Source organism: Halichoeres trimaculatus, unplaced genomic scaffold (genome assembly GCF_033239565.1).
Source record: "Halichoeres trimaculatus isolate MK-OKI-2021-1 unplaced genomic scaffold, fHalTri1.1 fHalTri1_scaffold_4, whole genome shotgun sequence".
Lineage (NCBI taxonomy): Eukaryota > Metazoa > Chordata > Actinopteri > Labriformes > Labridae > Halichoeres > Halichoeres trimaculatus.
In genome coordinates this window covers 31,502,169-31,521,416 of record NW_027437182.1, presented here as the reverse complement: position 1 = coordinate 31,521,416, position 19,248 = coordinate 31,502,169, and the positions used below count along the sequence as shown (strand labels likewise).

General features: G+C 40.2%; 1 protein-coding gene across 16 annotated transcripts in view; it reads left to right on the top strand.

Moving 5' to 3' along the window:
- kif1aa (kinesin family member 1Aa) overlaps positions 1-14,782 on the top strand; it is a 76,317-nt gene extending 61,535 nt beyond the window's left edge. For 8 of the 16 annotated variants that reach the window (XM_074668057.1, XM_074668050.1, XM_074668049.1 and 5 more), the window contains 12 exons: positions 2,203-2,229; positions 8,454-8,568; positions 8,681-8,814; positions 8,901-8,962; positions 9,047-9,192; positions 11,056-11,244; positions 11,410-11,481; positions 11,582-11,703; positions 11,827-11,970; positions 12,060-12,252; positions 14,004-14,122; positions 14,205-14,782. In XM_074668057.1, the coding sequence (XP_074524158.1) occupies positions 2,203-2,229; positions 8,454-8,568; positions 8,681-8,814; positions 8,901-8,962; positions 9,047-9,192; positions 11,056-11,244; positions 11,410-11,481; positions 11,582-11,703; positions 11,827-11,970; positions 12,060-12,252; positions 14,004-14,122; positions 14,205-14,247 (1,366 nt within the window). In that variant the 3' untranslated portion in view covers positions 14,248-14,782. Of the gene's footprint in view, positions 1-2,202; positions 2,230-7,389; positions 7,414-8,453; positions 8,569-8,680; positions 8,815-8,900; positions 8,963-9,046; positions 9,193-11,055; positions 11,245-11,409; positions 11,482-11,581; positions 11,704-11,826; positions 11,971-12,059; positions 12,253-14,003; positions 14,123-14,204 lie in introns of all 16 variants that reach the window. The other 8 variants (XM_074668059.1, XM_074668054.1, XM_074668048.1 and 5 more) reach the window with 2 other exon arrangements.
- Positions 14,783-19,248: the final 4,466 nt, after the last annotated feature.

The window sequence follows — 19,248 nt, the reverse complement described above, 5'->3', positions numbered from 1 at the left end:
TTTCACTTCAAGTAGAGTAAGATCACTGATAAACATTCACATGTAGAGTTAATATATCTGTCGCATTTTAACATAAAACATTTCATCTTCACCGTAGTGAATCCTGAGAATGATAGTTGACACTTAAAGGCACTGTGAGGAGTTTTTACTGATTTGGATTAATATCACTCTTACGCTGATGCTTCAGAGTAAAGTGTGGTTATTTTTTATCCATATTTTCTTAAATTTTTCACTTGTGTTTGTGTCAGATACTCTATAAAAAGCCAGGTCATAATTCTGCACCCACCCTGAGGTGTCGCTGAATAAAACACCACTGGTAAAGTTTGTCAGTGAAAAGTAATTTTAGCAAGCAAGAGTTTTTTTTTCTCTTTAGATAACTTCTTCTCCATGATTTTTTGTCATGTACATTTCCTGTCCTGATGTCATTTTAGACGGAGAAACTCACCAACCAGGGCTTTGCTAGGTGATGAACCAAAATGTCTATGAACAGAGTTTAATTTTTACACCAACCTGTTCATGCTTCACTGTTTTTGAAGACGAAAGAGTTAAAATATGGGCATTTTAATGCTATTTTTTACATTTGTATAGACACAGGAGTACATAGCATGATGCCAGGATATAACATCAAAATCAATGTCTGCTCGACTTTGCAAGCAAGCCAGTGATAATAAATCAGACTTTACAAAGATCAGTCTTTGTTACGTTATAGTTAAATCTGTGTAGCTACATATCATGAACTCATCATTCTTGCAAGAAGTTGTCAAATACAAAGATATGTCTTATTAAAAAGAAGATGTGAAATCACAAATGCGCTTAACAGTGGGTGACGGTGCTCATGGGAAATGCAGTTCTCTTTCTGGAAAATAAGGAGGTTGCCAAAATTCACATGAGAACTCCTCACAGTGCTTTTAAGAATCACAAACTCCAATCTAAAGTGCGAATTTTAAGATAATCGTGTCAATAATGTTCAACTTAAAAACTCTGAAGTTGTGTTTTTGGTGGTCTTGTGTTACAATAAGTTGATTCTGAATCAAACTCACAACTTTTGGAAAATATGGAAATTTCAGACCAAGAGTTTGATAATGTTGTATTGAAATTTAAATGATTTCATTTTCTTTGTTAAGGATTTTATGATTAAAAGACAGGCCTTATATATATTATGGTTTGTAACTTACACTGCAAAAAATTGAGATCCTATCAAGCATTTTCTCTTATCTTAAATAAAATGGTCTTGTTATACTAGTCATGAGCCACATTCATCTTGTCAGTCCAGAAAAATGTCTTTTTTTCAAGTTGTTTAAAGACAAAATGAGGTCTGAGTTGCTTGTAGCAAGTGAAAAAAATCTGCCAATGGAACAAGAAAATTTGCCTAAAACTCGAATAATGTCTCAATACAAGTAGATTTTCTTTTGTTCTATTGGCAGATTGTTTTTTTTAACTTCTTACAAATAAATTAGACCTTGTTTTTGTCTTTAACTAACTTGAAACCAGACATTTTTCTGGGTTGGTCATGTGAATGTGGCTCATATTAAGTCTAAAAAGGTATTTTCTACTGAAAGTAAGACAAAAACACTTGATAAGATTTCAGTTTTTTACAATGTATTATGGTTTGTCATCACTACAACCAGCCAGTAGAGAGCAGTAGTTTTCTCCTAGGACCCCTGGCCCCTTAATGAAAACTTCATTCTTGGTTTGTTTTTAAAAACTAATCAGTGGTAGAATGAGACAATTTTTAAATTGTATACTGGTATTTAAGAGCAGCTTTTCTGTAAATGTTTAACCTAAATTTTCATGTTCCCAGTGAAGAATTTGACCAAACTGTTGTGTATTTGTGCCGTTTTTAACCGCCTGTTTTTGGCTTGTTGCTTTAATTGCTCTGCTTTCCCAATCCCTCTCCAAAATGCTTAACTCCAACAGCAACACCCTAACCTGGACCTGAGTTTACTGAATCTAAAGCAGCTAAACGCCCCATGCAGCACTGTCCAGAAGCCCTGCTTGACCAGCCTTTCTTTCACGGCCGTGCTGCCCCCCTGTGGTCAGAGCTCTCACTGTTGGTCTGGTCTGAGGCCTCAGCACAGGGTCAGGCTGCGGTCCAGAGCGGCTTCTGCTCAGTCATGCAGAGACTAACAACAGAGTAAACATGGATGCTAACGTTTTTCTCCTCCCTGTCCACTAACTGAATGTTGTTTTTTGCTTTTGCAGACAGTTTCTTGATTCGGACATGCCTAGGTATATTATTTTGCCTCTCTCCTCATGCTCTTTAAGTTACACAGAAACAACTTCCATCTTTCTAACACCCTGTCGATCCATTCATCATTTCTCCTCTGACTTCAGTGGTTTCCTGTCCCTTGTCTCTGTCTCTGCCATCACTGTCAGCATTTTATCTGTACCTCTTTTTATTTCTCCCCCTCATAAGACGTGAGGGACGTGGATCTGCATGACCCTGGTCCTCTGGGCGCTGCGCTGGGTGTGTGTTTGAGCTGTTTGAGGCTGTGGTTTTTAAAGAGCAGGGTTCTGCATGGCTCGCTTGGCTTCATATGGACTGTCTTTGACTGTGTCTCTGCTGGAGGTGTCGTGGGGCCAGTATCAGACTCTGTTTCCTCTTCAGCAGCTGCTACTGGAGCATTTATTAAAGCTTACGTTGTACAGGGAATATATCTGACATTTTGGGTTAAAACAAGACATTTTTAAAATCTTCAAATTTAGTTTTCCTGCTATCTGATTTTCTTTTGTTACTTTAAGGCAGAAAAAATCTCAACAGAACTGATTAAATTGCACATGGAGTGTGAGCACTACTGGTCAGAAGAGGGCGGTAGTTGGTCATAGTTGCAACAGGATTCATTTGAATCAATAAAGGCAAAGAGATCAGTCCTGTACTTTCATACACATGCATTAGATAAAAACTGCATATTCATGCTTTTATAAAGGCAGTGCAGGCTAAGCTGGATTTATATTTTATAAAAGATTATGGTGTTAAAAGTGATGTTCAGGCTACAGAGGGAAGACATCACTTGATGAAAATCCCAAAGCTTACACTTCACCTTAACAATCAATACACTCTATCAAAATCACTTCAAAAGGCAAATAGAGAAACTAAACATCAGAAAACAACTGACGGTCAAGACATGCATGTTTTTAACGAGGTAGTCTATATTTAGAAACAAATTACTGATCAAACTCTGTGATGGGTGGAGGAAACCTGATTAAGCCCCAAAGCTTTATATGTAACTGTGTCTCAAAAGACTCTCAGCTTCAGACTCAGCAAACACAGCGACATCTGGTGGTGTAAAGCATTTATAGCAGCTCTCTTTATGCCTATCTGAAGCATCACCACACCCTGCAAATATTAACAGATCCAGTCCAGGATGTTTGAAGAGTCAAAAGCTCAAACAGGAGGACTTGAAATGCAGGAGTCAGAGAGTCTTTGATCAGAAAAGGGTTTGATACTCTGTTAGTCCAATCAGCCAAGCAGAGTTTGACAGGCAGGAACAGTGACAAGAATCAGAGACAGGTCTTATTTGAGGAATCAGAAAACTACAGCACTGGTGATAATCTGGCAGAGAGTGAAGGGAAGAAGGGAACCAACATGGATAACAGGGAGTAAAGAGACAGGTGACCCGGTAATCAGGAGTGAAGGAGAAACTTGAGGGGAATGAAAGAGAAGGGACAAGTTAACACAATAAAACAGGAAGTGGAAAACAAAAGAATTAGGTAATGAAAGAAATTTAACAGACAGGTAGTCCTGATAAGAAGTGACATTTAGTTTAGGGCATAAAGAAGCCTTTTTACTGTAGCTATACAAGTCCGTCTTTCAGCTCATGTCTTCCAGCTTCCTCCCCTGTTTGTGTGGTGGTTGAAAGTTGCTGAGATGCATTATAGTCTCATTTAGCTGATTACTTTAAAATATGGCTGTCAGCATTAATAGCAATACCAATGAGCTTAAGGTCTGTAGTTACCAATGTTTTTCTTCCTAATAGCTTGCTCTATTGTCCCTCTTGGCACACTGTAGTTGAGCTGCTGCAGCGTCTTCCTGCTTCTGTTAAAGGACATGTCTCTTTAAACTCTGAGACGGCTCAGTTGATATCTCAAGTTACAGTTTTCAAAAAAAAACTGAAGCATCCTGTTTGGACTTGAAGACCAGAGGTGCAAAGGTATTCACATTCATCACTCAAGTAGAAGTTGAAGTAAAGATGCTAGGGTTTAAAAAGACTTTTGTGGACGTTGAAATATCAACTCAAGCTTTTTACTTAGGTGAAAGTGTAAAAGAACTGGTTTCAAAACCACTTAAAGTATAAAAGTAAAAGTAACTTGGGGGGGTCATGTGCAGCAGGTGTGATAGATCTCGTACAAACCAATAGGGTGTTGGAATGGTGTTACATTTATACATCTCTTCCATCCACAATCAAAATCACTTTTTCTGATTGTGCGATTTCAGTGATAGGATAGGTTTCTACTGTTTTTGGTGTTTGTCTTTTTGAACGATGACAAGCTGGAATGAAACAGGAGTAGTGAGGCTGTTTTTAAAATGTGCGGAGAAAAAAAAGTACATTGCCTGAAAATGTAGAGAGTAGAAGTACAAAGTCGACTGAAACAAAATTATTTAAGTAAAGCTAACCAAACTTTTTTTTACCAAAGTAAGGTAACAAAGTATTTTTACCTCGTTACTCTGTTGAAGACTGAGCTACCTCCTACAAGCTAAGCGTACAGGTGCAGCTACCCAGACTGATGCCACTGAGCCAGCGCGTCACAAAAGCTCACAGAGTGTGATTTAGAAAGTCCTCTCAAACCCCTCAAATTAAAAGAACACTGCTGACATTTAAAGCTTTGCATGTCCCCTGCCTATGGACATTTAACAGATACAAGCTCCAACAGGCCGTAAACACGCCCCAGAGCTCAGGTATCATCTGCCATCTCTACTGAACTTTCAGCCCTCTGTCATAGTGCTGCAGCAGAGTAACATTTTGGACATGACTTTGTTTGCTAACCCTGATCTCGAGAGCCAGAGAGCACTTCCCATCACAGCCGCAAAATATTAACAGGAACATGATTACTCCAGCGCTGTAATATGGATCACATCATTTACAGTACTCGCACTGGCACAGCTTTCAAATGCAGCTATTAAAATGTAATCCGGTGAACCATTACCTCAGCAGTAGCACGTTGCCCAAAATTGCTGCGATGTTGTGAATATTTTTCTAAATCTCTTGTACCCGTGGTGAAACTCTGCCAGACACCAGAAACAAACGGCCCCTCACATGTCACGCCAGCAGCATGACTTCAATCCTGGCTGCGGCGCTTTTAGGAGGCAGTAAAACACGGAGAGGCACATGTTGGGGCAGGGCAAAGAGGAAATTGCCTCCTTGTAGAGCAAGCGAAGAGTTTCTCTGCTGCAAGGAAGAAGGTGTGAGTGTGTTAGTTCATGTTCCTTTGAAGACAGGCCATTTCTGCTCTGAATTTCTTTTATCAAAGCAGAGCAACAACATGTTCTTCTCACCATGGAGTGAACTGTGAGCTGTCTTCAGGGTCACACGTTGTTCGCTTCCTCTGTAGGTCACTTCAGTCCAAAGAAAATGAGTCTGTTTTCATGGCTGCAGAAACACAAGTGTCCTCACACAGCTCATGTTTGGATCAGGCTGTACCGGGATGCAGGCCAGAAAAATAACTAATTTCAGCGTGTGATCACTTCATTTTAATGAAAGGGGAAATTGTTTTTGTTAAAGCCGCTGCATGGGGGTTTTTAATTGGTTATGAATGGATTGAAATTTAAACTGGTGCCTTGTGATGACCTGAAAAAGCAACATAAAGTCCATCAGTGACATTGTTGATTATCGTTACAGTTTTAAACAAGCCCTTAATGTAAACTTATGGATGATTAGAGCATAAAATTACATCTATAATCGTGGTTTTAGTTTGTTGTGAGTTGAATTTTCAAAGAAGTTGTTGTCTAATGTTTGTCTCGTGAACAACAAATTTAAATACTATTCATACATGTTTCTAGCAGTAGTTTTAATACCTTTAACCCCTTTCTCCAGGTAGGTATCAGACAAAATTCTTTTAACTTTATTTTACAGACATCAGGAGATTTTCTTGCAGAAAACACCACCTACACCTTAGCAGGACAAGATTAGAGAAAAGAGAAGTGACTGATTTTCGCTAGGGGGCGCCAAAGTTTGAACATTAGCTGTATATCAGAAAGAAAACAAAAGTCAATATAACTAAAAGATACGACCATATGGCGCACGGTGACGGAAACCTTAGCGCTGCAGCTTCACAGCAAGGTTACCAGTCCGTTTCCCAGCTTGACCGATGGAGTTTACACGTTCTCCGGCTTCCTCCCACAGTCCAAAAACATGCTCATCAGGTTAATTGGTCATTCTAAATTGGCCATAGGTGTGAGTGTGTGAGTGAATTGTTGTCTGTCTCTGTGTCAGCCCTGTGATTGACTCGAGACTAGTCCAGGGTGTACCCCGCCTCTCGCCCAATGACAGCTGGGATAGGCTCCAGCCACCTGGGACCCTGAACAGGAAAAGCAGTTCAGAAAATGAATGAATGAATGAAATGGCCATGTGTTATTCGATATTCAATGAAGCTTTTGCAGAAAACCTGTTTTTGGTTTTTGTTGATTTCGGTGCCCCCTGTGGACAGAGCTGTCATTCTTGGAGGATTTGTTTCCAGTGTGCAAATACTGAAAAATTCAGCATCCTTTCAAAAGACAAACGTATTGAAAGTTGTGAATCTCTGCTGTGGAATATACAGAAAAAACATGGAGACTTCCTTTGACCTCTGAAGTACCTGGGACCAGCTACCCCCTACTGTGGGATTATACTGAGTGGCCAATCATAAATCTGACATAAAAGAATAATAATAAAAGGGCCTGAGTTTTATATCAAAATTTAACTACTATCTGGATGATATTTGCAGTTTTAAACAGTTCTTGATTTTGAATGGTGTTTTGCGACCCCCAGGTGGTTGTTGGTTTGTATCCCACTGTTAAAAATCACCTCCTCTGAACCCCCCCCAAAGCAATTACAGGTTGTTAAATTAACCGTATGACTGACTTTATCTTTATGCTGATGGTTTGGTTTCCTTCAGTTTATAAAAAGACACCAGTTTAATTGAAATCTGATTCATAACCAGCTAAAAGCTGCTCACAGGAGCTTTACTGTCACTGCAGGCTCAAAGGTTAAATAGCGTGGATCTTAACTTTCCTCTTTTTTGTTAAATGATCTTAATTTTGAGCGAGCTGTTCTTTTCCCGGCACTGTCCACGTGATGAGATAACCGTATGATTAAAAAAGACAAACACAATCCCAGCCACACAAGCCCACATCCACAGCAGACTTCCTGACTCTCACTCTCTGTTCCTGTGATGGTTTCTTCTTTCTCACAGTTTTTCCCGGGGACTTGATCATAGGTATTTCACTGTCCTGTCCCTCATGTTGTCTGGCTCTCTCAGCCTCATCCTCTTCTCATCTGTCTGTACTCAAGTCATCCCAACTCTTCTTTGGTGTTGTGTTTGAAATATCATATTGACACAGTCACTCTGTTGCATGCAAAGATTTCTCTTTCACTCTTGTTAAACCGTGACTTTTGAAACAGCAATGTTTTAACTGTGTGCAATGCTTTATTTAATCCAAATTTCTGAGTAGTTTTCAATGTAAAATTATATACTGTATGAATTTATCCATGACTTTTTTTGGAAATGGAGATCTGATTAAAATTCAGTCCAAATAACTAAAAACACAGAAGGTTTTTTTTAATTTTCAGAGTAGATTTGCTTCAGCTGGCAGCTCCCAGGCAGGCTGTCACGATGGCAGAACATTTGAATAGATTTGATTAATTTTTCACAGAGACAGCGTGCAGTGACATAGCTCTTTGGAAAATGAAAGGATGGTTGCTGCAGCTTTAGCAAGCTGCTGATTTCCATCTGCAGTTCAATAAAGTAAAACAACGTGTACAAAGGGTTAAAAAGACAACAGAAATACATAAACAATACTTAGAAGTACACAGAAGACAGTCAGGATCCTACTGAGATCAAAATACACCGAAGAAGGTAAAGTTACAATAGATACTTTAAATCTAATTGGTTTATAAGGAATAATACACCACTATCTGGACAAAATGCATAGATGGTATTACTTAAAATCCAATCGTGGACATCAGTTGATCATGTAATACTGGCTCTCACATCTTCATTTTCCACCTTTACAGCCTGTCCTGTGGCTTCCATCTGATGCAGTCTACCAGATTTATAAACTATCTCTTGTTGTTTCCCTGAGAGACTCAGGGGCCACTTTCGAAAACACCAGAATCCCCAAAACATCTGAAATAGTTTTAAAGTACTAACAAAAAATCGATTTGAAGTAGATTGATAGTGTTGAAATGATCACTAATGTGGTCTAAATTTCGACTTTTGATTCATTGTTTGGTTTCCTCTCACTGGGATAACTTCAGGACGTTCTACCGCTTCGAGGCTGCCTGGGATAGCTCCATGCACAACTCCCTGCTGCTCAACAGAGTCACTCCATACGGGGAGAAGATCTACATGACCCTCTCTGCCTACTTGGAGGTACAGTCCTGGATCTATGAGAGGCAGAGACAGCTCTAAGAGTGTTTAATGTGACGTGTGAGTTAACCCAGAGGATTACTGTGAGAAATGATTCCACTTTTATCGATTACAGATGGAGAACTGCACCCAGCCTGCAGTCATAACCAAAGATATCTGCATGGTGTTTTACTCTCGAGACACAAAGCTGTCAGCCTCACGCTCCATCCGCAACCTCTTTGGTACTGGGAGCCTCCGAGCAGCAGACGGGTGAGTTAAAAACAGAAAATGAAAGGCAGACTTCATCTCTAATGTTGTCTCTGTTCATTAAGTTCCCTGTCTTTTCTTGCCTCTAGAAACCGTGTGACTGGAGTCTATGAGGTCAGTCTGTGTAACCTGGCAGACGCTGGCAGCCCAGGTGAGAAGACAGACAATGTCAGTATTTATCATTAAACTCCCTCCTCCAACGTTCATAATCCTAATCCTGACTTTCTTTTCCCAGGTATGCAGAGGAGGCGCAGGCGGGTGCTGGACACCTCAGTGGCCTACGTCCGTGGAGAGGAGAACCTGGCTGGGTGGAGACCCCGGAGTGACAGCCTCATTTTGGATCACCAGTGGGAGCTGGAGAAGCTCAGCCTCTTGCAAGATGTGAGGAAAACTTTGATACGTATCTGTATAAGTGCTGACTCTGGTGTGTTTATAGGAACGAGTTTAGACAACATATGAAATCTTTTGCTTTTAATATTCAGCACAAAAATTCAAAACTGAAATTTGAAAGAAGAATAAAACAAGAAATAATTAATTTTTCCCCCATCAGGTAAAATTCTCTTGTTCCAGGAGCTTAAAGCAGCTTTTTCTCTTTCCTTCAGCGTCCTGGACCGTTACATGCGAATGACTTGTTATGCAAACTAGTTGATTACATCATTTAGTGTTGCAGTTAATCTATAAAACATGGCACTGAAAAAACAAAAACATAACAGAGCTAACTGGTTGTCTAGTTAAGCTCACAGGTCAATGAAGAATAAAATATCAAGTAGTAATGGAGCCATATGTGCTCCCAAACAGCAGGGGTCATCATTTTAGTCTGAACACTGCGAAGAGTCAAAATCTTTCAAGAATGTCTTATTCCTAGTTAAAATGTCACATATCTTATCAGATTGCACTAAACTTAAGATTAATTACCAAAGTCATGTGATTTTACACTTGCTTGAAACAAATTTTCTTTTGAAAAATAACTGCTCTTTAACTAAACAAAAATGTGTTTTATCCGATTACTCGATTAATTGATGGAACTTTCAGTAGAATACTTTAATACTAAAATATTTGATAGCTGCAGCCCTAACTCTCACAGCATTAAAACACAGTCATATTAATGTTAAAATGTCAGTGTGAACACTATGTACAAGTTTAACTTGTGGATAGATCAGTAATTGTAGACAAATGGCTATGAATGTGGCTGTCATCCAGGCGGTGTTCTAAAATTAGCGACAAAGCTAATTTTAAAGGACAACTAGACATCACCAATGTAAGAGAGTATGCAAGGACACAATCATGTGGGACCGAGAACTGACCCTTGGGGGACTCCGTCAGTCAGAGGAGAAGCATCAGGCAGCTTGTCACTGACGATCCCAACCCCCTGATTTAGTCTGTCATATCAGAAATTTGATCGATAGATTTGAATGTAATCATCTCAAACCTGCCTTAAACTAAAATCAGTCTGTAATTTCTCTAATTCACGTTTTTCCCCAACACTTTTGCAGAAAGTCTTCTGTAGGTTTAACGATCATTGACTAACATTGTCTGCATTTCCATTACACCTAGAATTGCGCAAAACCTAAATATTGCAATAAAGAAACGGTAATGGAAATACCACATTTTCAAAAAACCTCTCAAATTTAGATTAAAAAAACTCAGAAATTTCGATACTGAACTTTGTCGCAAAAGTGCAATGGAAAGACCTTTTCTGCAAAAACATGTCAAGTTGTCATAACAACTCACCTCCTCGTATGTGTCCACTGCCACACAAACAGACTCCAGCGTTCATATTTTATCAGCTCTGCTCTTATTTATATATTCAGTGCAGATGTTTGACTGACACTTGTGAAGGCATCAGGACGGCTGTGAGCCAGTCAGAGTCAGAGAGCAGCAGGAGGGAGGGGCGGAGGTGTGTGTGTGTGAGAGTGTGTGAGCTCAAGATGATGATTTTCTTTCAGTGTTTTGTTCCTGCCTGTTTTGAGTTGCCGTGATCACGGCTGACAGTTTAACCAGTGAATAAAAACACTAAAGTTCATGAATCAGCATCATCATCATCAGTGCAGCGTCTGGATGGATGTTACGTTTTACTTAACTCAAGTTGTGCGCAATTCTAGTCGTAATGGAAACCCCGGCAAGGTGCAATTATTCTTTATTAAAACTTCAGAAATATCGCTTTTATTTTGCAAAAAAGTGAAATGGAAACGCAGCTACTGTCTGTTGTAGATGACTGATATGAATTCTCTCCTCGACTCTCAGGTGGAGAAGACCAAACATTATCTCCTGCTGAGGGAGAAACTGGAGTCCACGCTGCTCCTGGGCCAGGAGGCCCTGCTGACGTGTGTGACTGAGGAGCTGAGTGAGTCTCCTCAGCCTCCTGAGGTCGACCAGGAGGTCTGCGCCGGCACTGAGATCACCACTGAGCGGCAGAGAGAGCTTGCTGCTAAGGTCGGACATCTTTGTTCGCTGAATGCTAAAGTCCATATTTGATAATCTTACATTTGTCCAGAGTTATTTTGTCCTCTGTCTCTGCCATGTATGACTTGATGAAAAGTGCTTACAGTTTTACGTTGCTGACGGATTTTACTGATCTAGTCTCACCTTCTTCTGCAGTGTTTGCGGCTGCTCACACACTCCTTCAACAGAGAATACAGTCACGTGTGTGTCAGCGCCAGTGAAAGCAAGGTAGTCCCTCTGCTCTGAAGTAAAACCTTCACGTATAAAAACATCAGGAGAATGTCTGCTGATCCTCTTGAGCTCATATTTGTGTTTGTGTGTCTCACAGATTTCAGAGATGTCTGTCACAACGTTAAAGGACTCCACTTCGATCTCTGCTCTCAACACAATCATCCCCTCCACCACATGTCCTTCTCTTGTTGATGGCTGCTACAGCAGTGCTGAGCTCAGGTCAGTCCTCAGATGAACTCGTTTGTTATTTATGTGTTTTGATTCCAGACTGCAGCCCTGCTAAGCCCTGCTTATTACTTCAGTCTCATCGGTAGTTTGTTCATGTCTTCTTGTTTCTTGCAGACCTCCTGCACCTCGCTCTCATGCTGTCAGCCCCACCTCTGAAAAGCAGCAGGAAGGAGAGGCGAAGAAGTCTGTCAATGGAGCCTCTGACGCCAAACCAAGAATCCGCAGATTTGTCCCAGATATTCAGGAGATCAGAGTCAGGTGAGCCTGCTCAGCAGCCTAAAATAGATCTGTGTCTTTTTCCTGCAGGATTACTCACACACGGTGTCATTTGACTTCTTGTTTTACAGCCCTATTGTGTCAAAGAAGGGTTACATCCATTTCTTGGAGCCACACACAAACGGATGGGTGAAGCGCTACGTGGTTGTGCGGCGGCCATACGTCTACATCTACAACACAGAGAGAGACACTGTGGAGCGGGCCATCCTTAACCTCTCCTCTGCACAGGTGGAGTACAGCGAGGACCAGCAGGCCATGCTGAAGGTGAGAGATCACACACACACACAAAAAAAAAAAAAAAGCTTAGGGTCAGATCACGGCTCAATAAGCTCCATTCAGGCAGTCAAACAAATTTTCTGGCATGCTACACTTTGGTCAGCTGATAGTTCACTGACACAGCCAGAGCGGGAGCACAAGCCTATCAACTGACTTTGAGGGCTTGTTTTTTTGCAAAATATTAAACAGCTCATGAAAACACCACCAACCTGCTGCATCATGTCAGTCAAATGACATAAAGATGTAAACCAATCTACCGTGTCATGACATCTGTGCAAACGATACAACAGCTCTACTTTACAAAGCTTCTACCTTTATCATTTTTGTTTTCAGAAAGATGATTCAGGGCTCCAGACTAACATTTTGCATTGGTTGCACCAATGCACCTAACTTTTTTTTTGTTTTTAAGTGCACAAGCACAAAATTTAGGTGCACCCAAATTTTTAATTGCGCCACCCTAAATACCATCATGTCACCTTTTCATGGCTTTCCATGACCGTCATACAATGTTAATAATTTTTAAACGAGAATAAGGTATAGAGAAAGTCTGGACATGCCCTTCCACAGAGGCACATATGGTGACAGCGGGTTGAAGCTAACAAGCTTTCAAGTTTGTTCACCTAAAGCTGGAGGAAAACTCTTGATGTTTTTTTAAAGAATGAGTGGAAATGTAGCCAAAGTACAACTTCTGTTCCAGAGAGAGCAGAAAGGTGACTCCAGTATGAGCCTGAGGAGGATTAACGATCAGCTGGTGTATGCACGCGAGTTAATTGAAAGCGCAAGCGTCATCATTACAGTCTCAACAAACTGATCAGGGTGAAGTTTAAAGTTAATACAAACCACACAAAGTGTCAGAGGGTACCTCTGCTGGTGCTGACTTTATATGTGGAAATAAACCTGTAAATACAGATGAAAGATTTCTCTGTGACTTATGGGAAATTTATGTTGTGACAAACCGGACATCAACCTGTCCTGTAAACCAACCAACCAAACCAACTGTTACTCGGAAAGTTTGTTCAGTCTCTGCCCTCTGGATCCTGTCTGCTCACAGCAGGTGAAGCTCTTCCATTGTGGCGTTGGTGTCTGGTGTTAGCTCCGTTAGCCATGTCTGTGAATAGCATGATGCTACTCTGCCCCCTGGTATTCCCTCTGTTGCTGGGTTAGCGCAGCTAGCTCGTCCATCTTATTGGAGATAGATCTTATGTTCCAAATAATGATGGATGGAAGGACAGGTCGATGTTGTCACTTCTTAGCTCACACCTGAGAACCAGCACGTCGTCCTCACCTCCTTCTCCTCACCTTGTGGGGGAACATCCGGCCTTGCACCAGTTAGCATTGATATGCTACAGGCTGCTAACAGCTGATTTCACGTGTAAACAATGTAGCCACGGTTACATGTAGGATCTCCAGACAAGCACAGGAGAAAAAGTATTAAAAATATCACTGAAGACCAAACCAGTTTGGTGTCCATGACCAACAAATGAGCCACACAAAGTAATGATCCACTCCAAATACAAAGATTACGAAAAAGTCACAAGAAACAGACACACAACAGGAAGCCACAAAAAGATGGTGCCTAGAAACAAATAGCCAATAACAATACTAATGTATTAAAACTGCTGAGTAACTGTTTCGGTAAAGCTCTTCTTCATTTCCTGTATTTCTTCATGCTGGTTTGCATGAGATCAACTGCAATTTTTGATTTGAGATCTGATGAGAAGCCTTCCTGTCTCTTTCAGACCCCGAACACATTTGCCGTGTGCACAGAACATCGTGGAATCCTGCTTCAAGCCACAAATGACAAAGAGATGCATGACTGGCTGTATGCGTTTAACCCTCTCCTCGCTGGAACGATCAGGTAAAAATACAGAAGAACATGAACGTGAACACAGCTTGGTACATGCAGCTGAAGTGAAACTGTATTTTTTTCTGCGTCTCAGGTCAAAGCTGTCGAGAAGACGAGCCGGACAGATGAGGATGTGAAACAAAGACTGAGATGTACATAGATCCCTGTCCTCCTCCCTCCCTTCGTGCTGAGCCCCCCCTTCTACACACAGTCACAAACAACCATCCTCCCCCTGTACGTCCTCAGTTTCTCACTAGTGTCCTTGGCACCAAAAGCGCCCATTTCGTGTCAGACCTTTGCTGCAGTGTGAGTCTCGTAGTCTGAAGACGCTCTTCTGTCACTGTACTGTACTGGAGTTTTAATCATAGCTGGACGAAAGAAGAAAAAGAAGAAAGTAGCAACAGTTTCTTAACTCTGATTACAAAACGTGTGGTACTGTACTGTAGTTGTTGTAAGTGACACATCAAGCCTTATACATTTATTCCTTGAAAAAATGCAGTGACGTTTCTTTCGACCTGAAGCTGACGTGTCGGCCAGGATCACACTGCTACATTTGCATCAGTAAATAGACAAACATGCAAATTCTTCTCTACTCTACTCTACAGCTATATATACAGTGTTTAAACTGGTTTGCATACAGCTAAAAGACATGCTCGTAGGTTAAAAAATAAAGACAGCTGAGTGTAACTCGTTAGAATAATCTCTTTTCTTTGTGGTCCGTAAATCTGACATCGAGTAATCTGCCTCTTGTTCCTAAAACTTCTTAGAAACTTTAGCACACACAGCCTGGCAAAGGGAATGGCGTTCTCATCATAGACTTCATGTTCTTGTGGCATTTTGATCATTTCATGTAGGTTTAGCGACTCGTAGGAGCACCAAGGGTATCTGCATTCACACACACACACACTAGGTAATCAAGCGTCATCACCCTTAATCCTGACGATTTCATCTCAAACTCCACATGAATTTCCTTTAAAATGTGATATATTTAGATATTTAACAGCTTTTATTATTTATTTCTGCATGTATTTATTTACAAAGACATTTATATTTCTAAAAAAATAAGTAGTACCGTGCAATTTCTGCACACTGCACTTTTTAATATGAGTTCCATAAATATCTGGATAATAAAACCTCGTCCCCTTGTAGTTTAGGCTATTTAGGCAATTTAGTGGTTAATGATTGGCTCCTTCCTTTGTGCTTAAGATTACTTGAATAAAACTATCCCCCTTTAAGAGTAGGATAGTCATACCTAACCATTCCCCCGGCTAACAAACATCATAAGGTAGAGGATGATGAGGTGGTTTGCACAAAATTCTGGGATCAAAAGTTTCTTTTCCTCACAGTACAGAAGAAGAAACTGGTTTTCTGAATGATATGTATATTTGTTGATGTAGTGCCTCTCTTTTCAGTCATACTGTACAGTATGCCTCTGCACCAGTTGCTTTGAAACCACATCCTTCATGCTGCTATCTTACTTTTTCTGGAAGTGTCTGCAGATCATTTCTCATCATCACCTCAACAATTCTTTTATCGTCATTATCAGCGTGTTTGAACAAAAACGATGGGGTTCATGTTCAGATCGAACACAGCGATCAGGTGTACTATATGCTCAGTTCATCAATCATATGACATTCATGTTGAAACATAAGGATACCCTACAATTGCATTGTCAGAAAGAAAAGTTATGTCCATGGTTTTGTCCTGAGTTGTAAAGACTTTAAAGTTAAGGTATCAAAGCCTGTACACCTGGAAAAAAGGGTGTTTTGTCCCCTCTTTAATTTAATTTTACTACAATTGAGTGACTGTCTCTATAAAGTAGGGCTGCTTAAAGCTTGTGAGATGTTGTGTTATACCTGTGAGTTTGATGAATAAGCATGCCTAAGGTCAGCCAGCCTTGAGAGCATGATCCTAAAAGTTTCTCTAACAAACAGGTGCATGCACAACATCTCCAAGCTTTAAACTGCGGCACAAAATCAAAATAATAACGTTATTTAGGATTACATTTCAGAAATGCAGCAATTAATTAGGTTTTCGTTAGCAGCTGTGAGTATCTTGATATCTGAAAGTATTCTGTGTTTGGGACTCCTTTTTTGGCAGCAGATTTGTGTACAGCTGTCGACAGATCTGGTCAATCATTCAATCATTGAATCAGTCAATAATAATGAATTATAATGATCAAAGTCTGTGTCAGACTTTCTTGGCAGAACTTCAGTTGTGTTTGATCCAGCTATTGCGTATTCTTTGAAGGAAAACCATGATGTACTGTACACGTTTCAGCGCTCATCTCATCTCATTTCGTCTTGGAAAGCGAGACAGGATCTTTGTGTTGGGACTGTTCCTCCTGTTTTCTTTGGGCCTTTATATGTGCGTCACGTTACAGCCAACCAAAGTGTTGTTGGCTCAGACACAAATAAATACACTGAATGTACACTGATATTTCTGCTGGAGTGGTTGTGTTGATTTGTCCTCTGGCTTCACGGTGTGGTTCCTCAATGATTGTAGGTCAGTGGTAATCAGGGAACCAAGCGGCACTTAATGAATATATCTGTCAGACTCTGTAATAAAGGAGGTTGGTCCATGTCGGCCCTGTTACAGGCACAGAGCGACGCTGTAGGTTACATATCTCACAAACTTCACTTTTATTTCAGTGTTTACCTTCACCATCATGCTCTGAAAGCCTTCACAAAATGTACTTTTTCTAATCCCTTTGAAGGAATATCATTCACACCTTTGTGCTTCCATATCTAACCTTCTTTTTCTTCCTGTTTTTTCTTTTGTTTTTGTTTTTGTTTTGCACTATCAAATTGCACCGGTACATTTTTTTCTGTTTTGAATTATTTTGCATTGTATATAAACATGATTGCTGTGAACAGTGTATTATAAAGTTGCACCCATTTGCAAAACCTGAAATGGGCAGTAGTTCAGTCGGTGTCTCTGAGTGTTGGAGTTAAGCGTCAAATGTTTGTGTACACTAAACACATTGTCATATAAGAAATAAACATTGAGATTATGCAACACAAAGACACGGACTCCTCTCATTTATTGAACTCATTTTATCTTCATCACTGTCTGGAACTGTTTTAGAGTGTATGTTTTAATGGTTGTCTGTATCACATGTCTTCTAAATTAAGTCCCAAGCTTTCATCTCACAATGTATTAATTATGGTACTGAAATAAATCATGTTCTAAATGAGGTGTACATTTACATCGAGGTCACAAACAAAACAAAAATATACATCAAGTTAAAGTCTGACTCAACTACATTTGGACTATGCCCATTCTACTTGTAAAGCTCTAAACATTCTGCAGAAACTCAACAATTCTTAGAGGTGAAGACTTTGAATGAATATATTTATCAACATAGCTGCAAGTAGCAATATTTAGCTGAGTCCGTCAGGGAACATGTCCCAGCCCGGGCATGTCTTGGTTGCCACATGTGCAGCAAAATGTGGCTCAGCTAAAAGCCATAGGTCTGGGCATGAGGGTTATGGTCAAAACATTTCATGCCTGTAGCTCAAAGTAGCTGGACAGGCTGCAGATTTGAGCCCCTGGGTGGCGTTATGGAGCATGAAAGTTGGCACAACCAGTAATAGAAATGCACTGAGGCTGTGACACTGAACCACTGTGTGCATTTTGGTCCTGATCCAACAATGTACAAGACAGCTATTAAGGTTTGGGTTAGGGTTAGCAGCCAAAATGGTCAACTTTGACAGTAATTGTGGCCATGCCCATTGAGTCAGCAAAAATCCATTTGTAACTTTTCATTTTCAATGCGTGTAGTATACTAAAGCCAAGTTTGGAGTTGATCAGATGGAAAACCTTGGAATTGTTTCATGTAATATGTAGGCTAGAAAATGTCAAAATCCAATATTAACATCCAAATAGCAAACTTCCTGTTCGGAATTCACTATGGTCATGATAGACTTTTTTGTAGGACTTGGCATGATTGTTATGCCCACAAAATTTCAGACCTGTAGCTCAAAGTAGCCGGAGGGGCTGACATTTTGAGCCCCTTGGTGGCGCTATGGAGCATTATCATTTGCGCAACCAGTGGTAGAAATGCACTGAGGTTGTGACAGATCCTGATTCTGCCATAAAACAGTCCTGACATATTATCCCCACATTGCCCCCCTAATGGACATTTTCCTTGGTCAGAAGCAGAGTTTCCAGGTGGTTACGCAGCACACAAGGCTGCAGAAAACTGACCACTGATCATTCAGTATCGAAAGAAAATTCAGGGACAGGTAAGGTTTGATTTAATAAGTCTGTAATGAGTGACTGATTTTTTGGAATATTTATTCTGTTATTTTTAATGTTAATAAATATGCCTTTTAGAGTTGCTGACCCTTGGTTATTATTATTATTATTATTTCTAGAAAATCAGATGAGGCTCTCTCTGGAAACCCCTGATCTACATCCTCTCACATGATTGTTTTCCTTTTTTTTTTTTTTTGACAGTATCCAAAGCAAGTGACTACTGGGGTTATGCCATTATGCACATAAAGACACATTACTTTGGGATTTGTTATTTCTAAACAATCTATTTTCATTAAAACCGGTTGTTTTGAATATATATTTGAGAGAGCATGACTAAATTTCATCATGTTCTCTCAAACTGTTAAAGCCTGAGAACTGCTGCATGTCCTCAGATCAACTCGGCGCTGCAGGAAACAGCTGGGTTGCCATGTCCGTTAGCAAACGTCAGAGAATGTGTCTCATACAGCTCCATGTATCTTTAGTGTTCAATGAGTGTTCAATCCAAAATATGAATATAATTGTTCATATAAGACTTTAAGATCTTTGGCTTTTAATTATTTGTGTTTTTCACAGACAAGCAAACCAAAGTGTCCGCTTACCTTTTATGCCCCACTTTGATAAAATGTTGAATACAGTAAGAGGTATCTTATCTAAAATAGGCTTTTACTTTATTTTGGTCAAACTTCGTATGCAATCTGTATTGTACATCTAACGCTCCAGTAAACACCATTTTGACCACTACCCGATAACTTTGATTTTTTTGGTTTGTATTTGCGGATTTATCATCATTTCTGGCAACCCAGACAAGGAGCGCTTTAGCCCATAGCCAGTCACCCTGAACAGTTAGCTAGCAGATGATTGACATAGACAGTAATAAA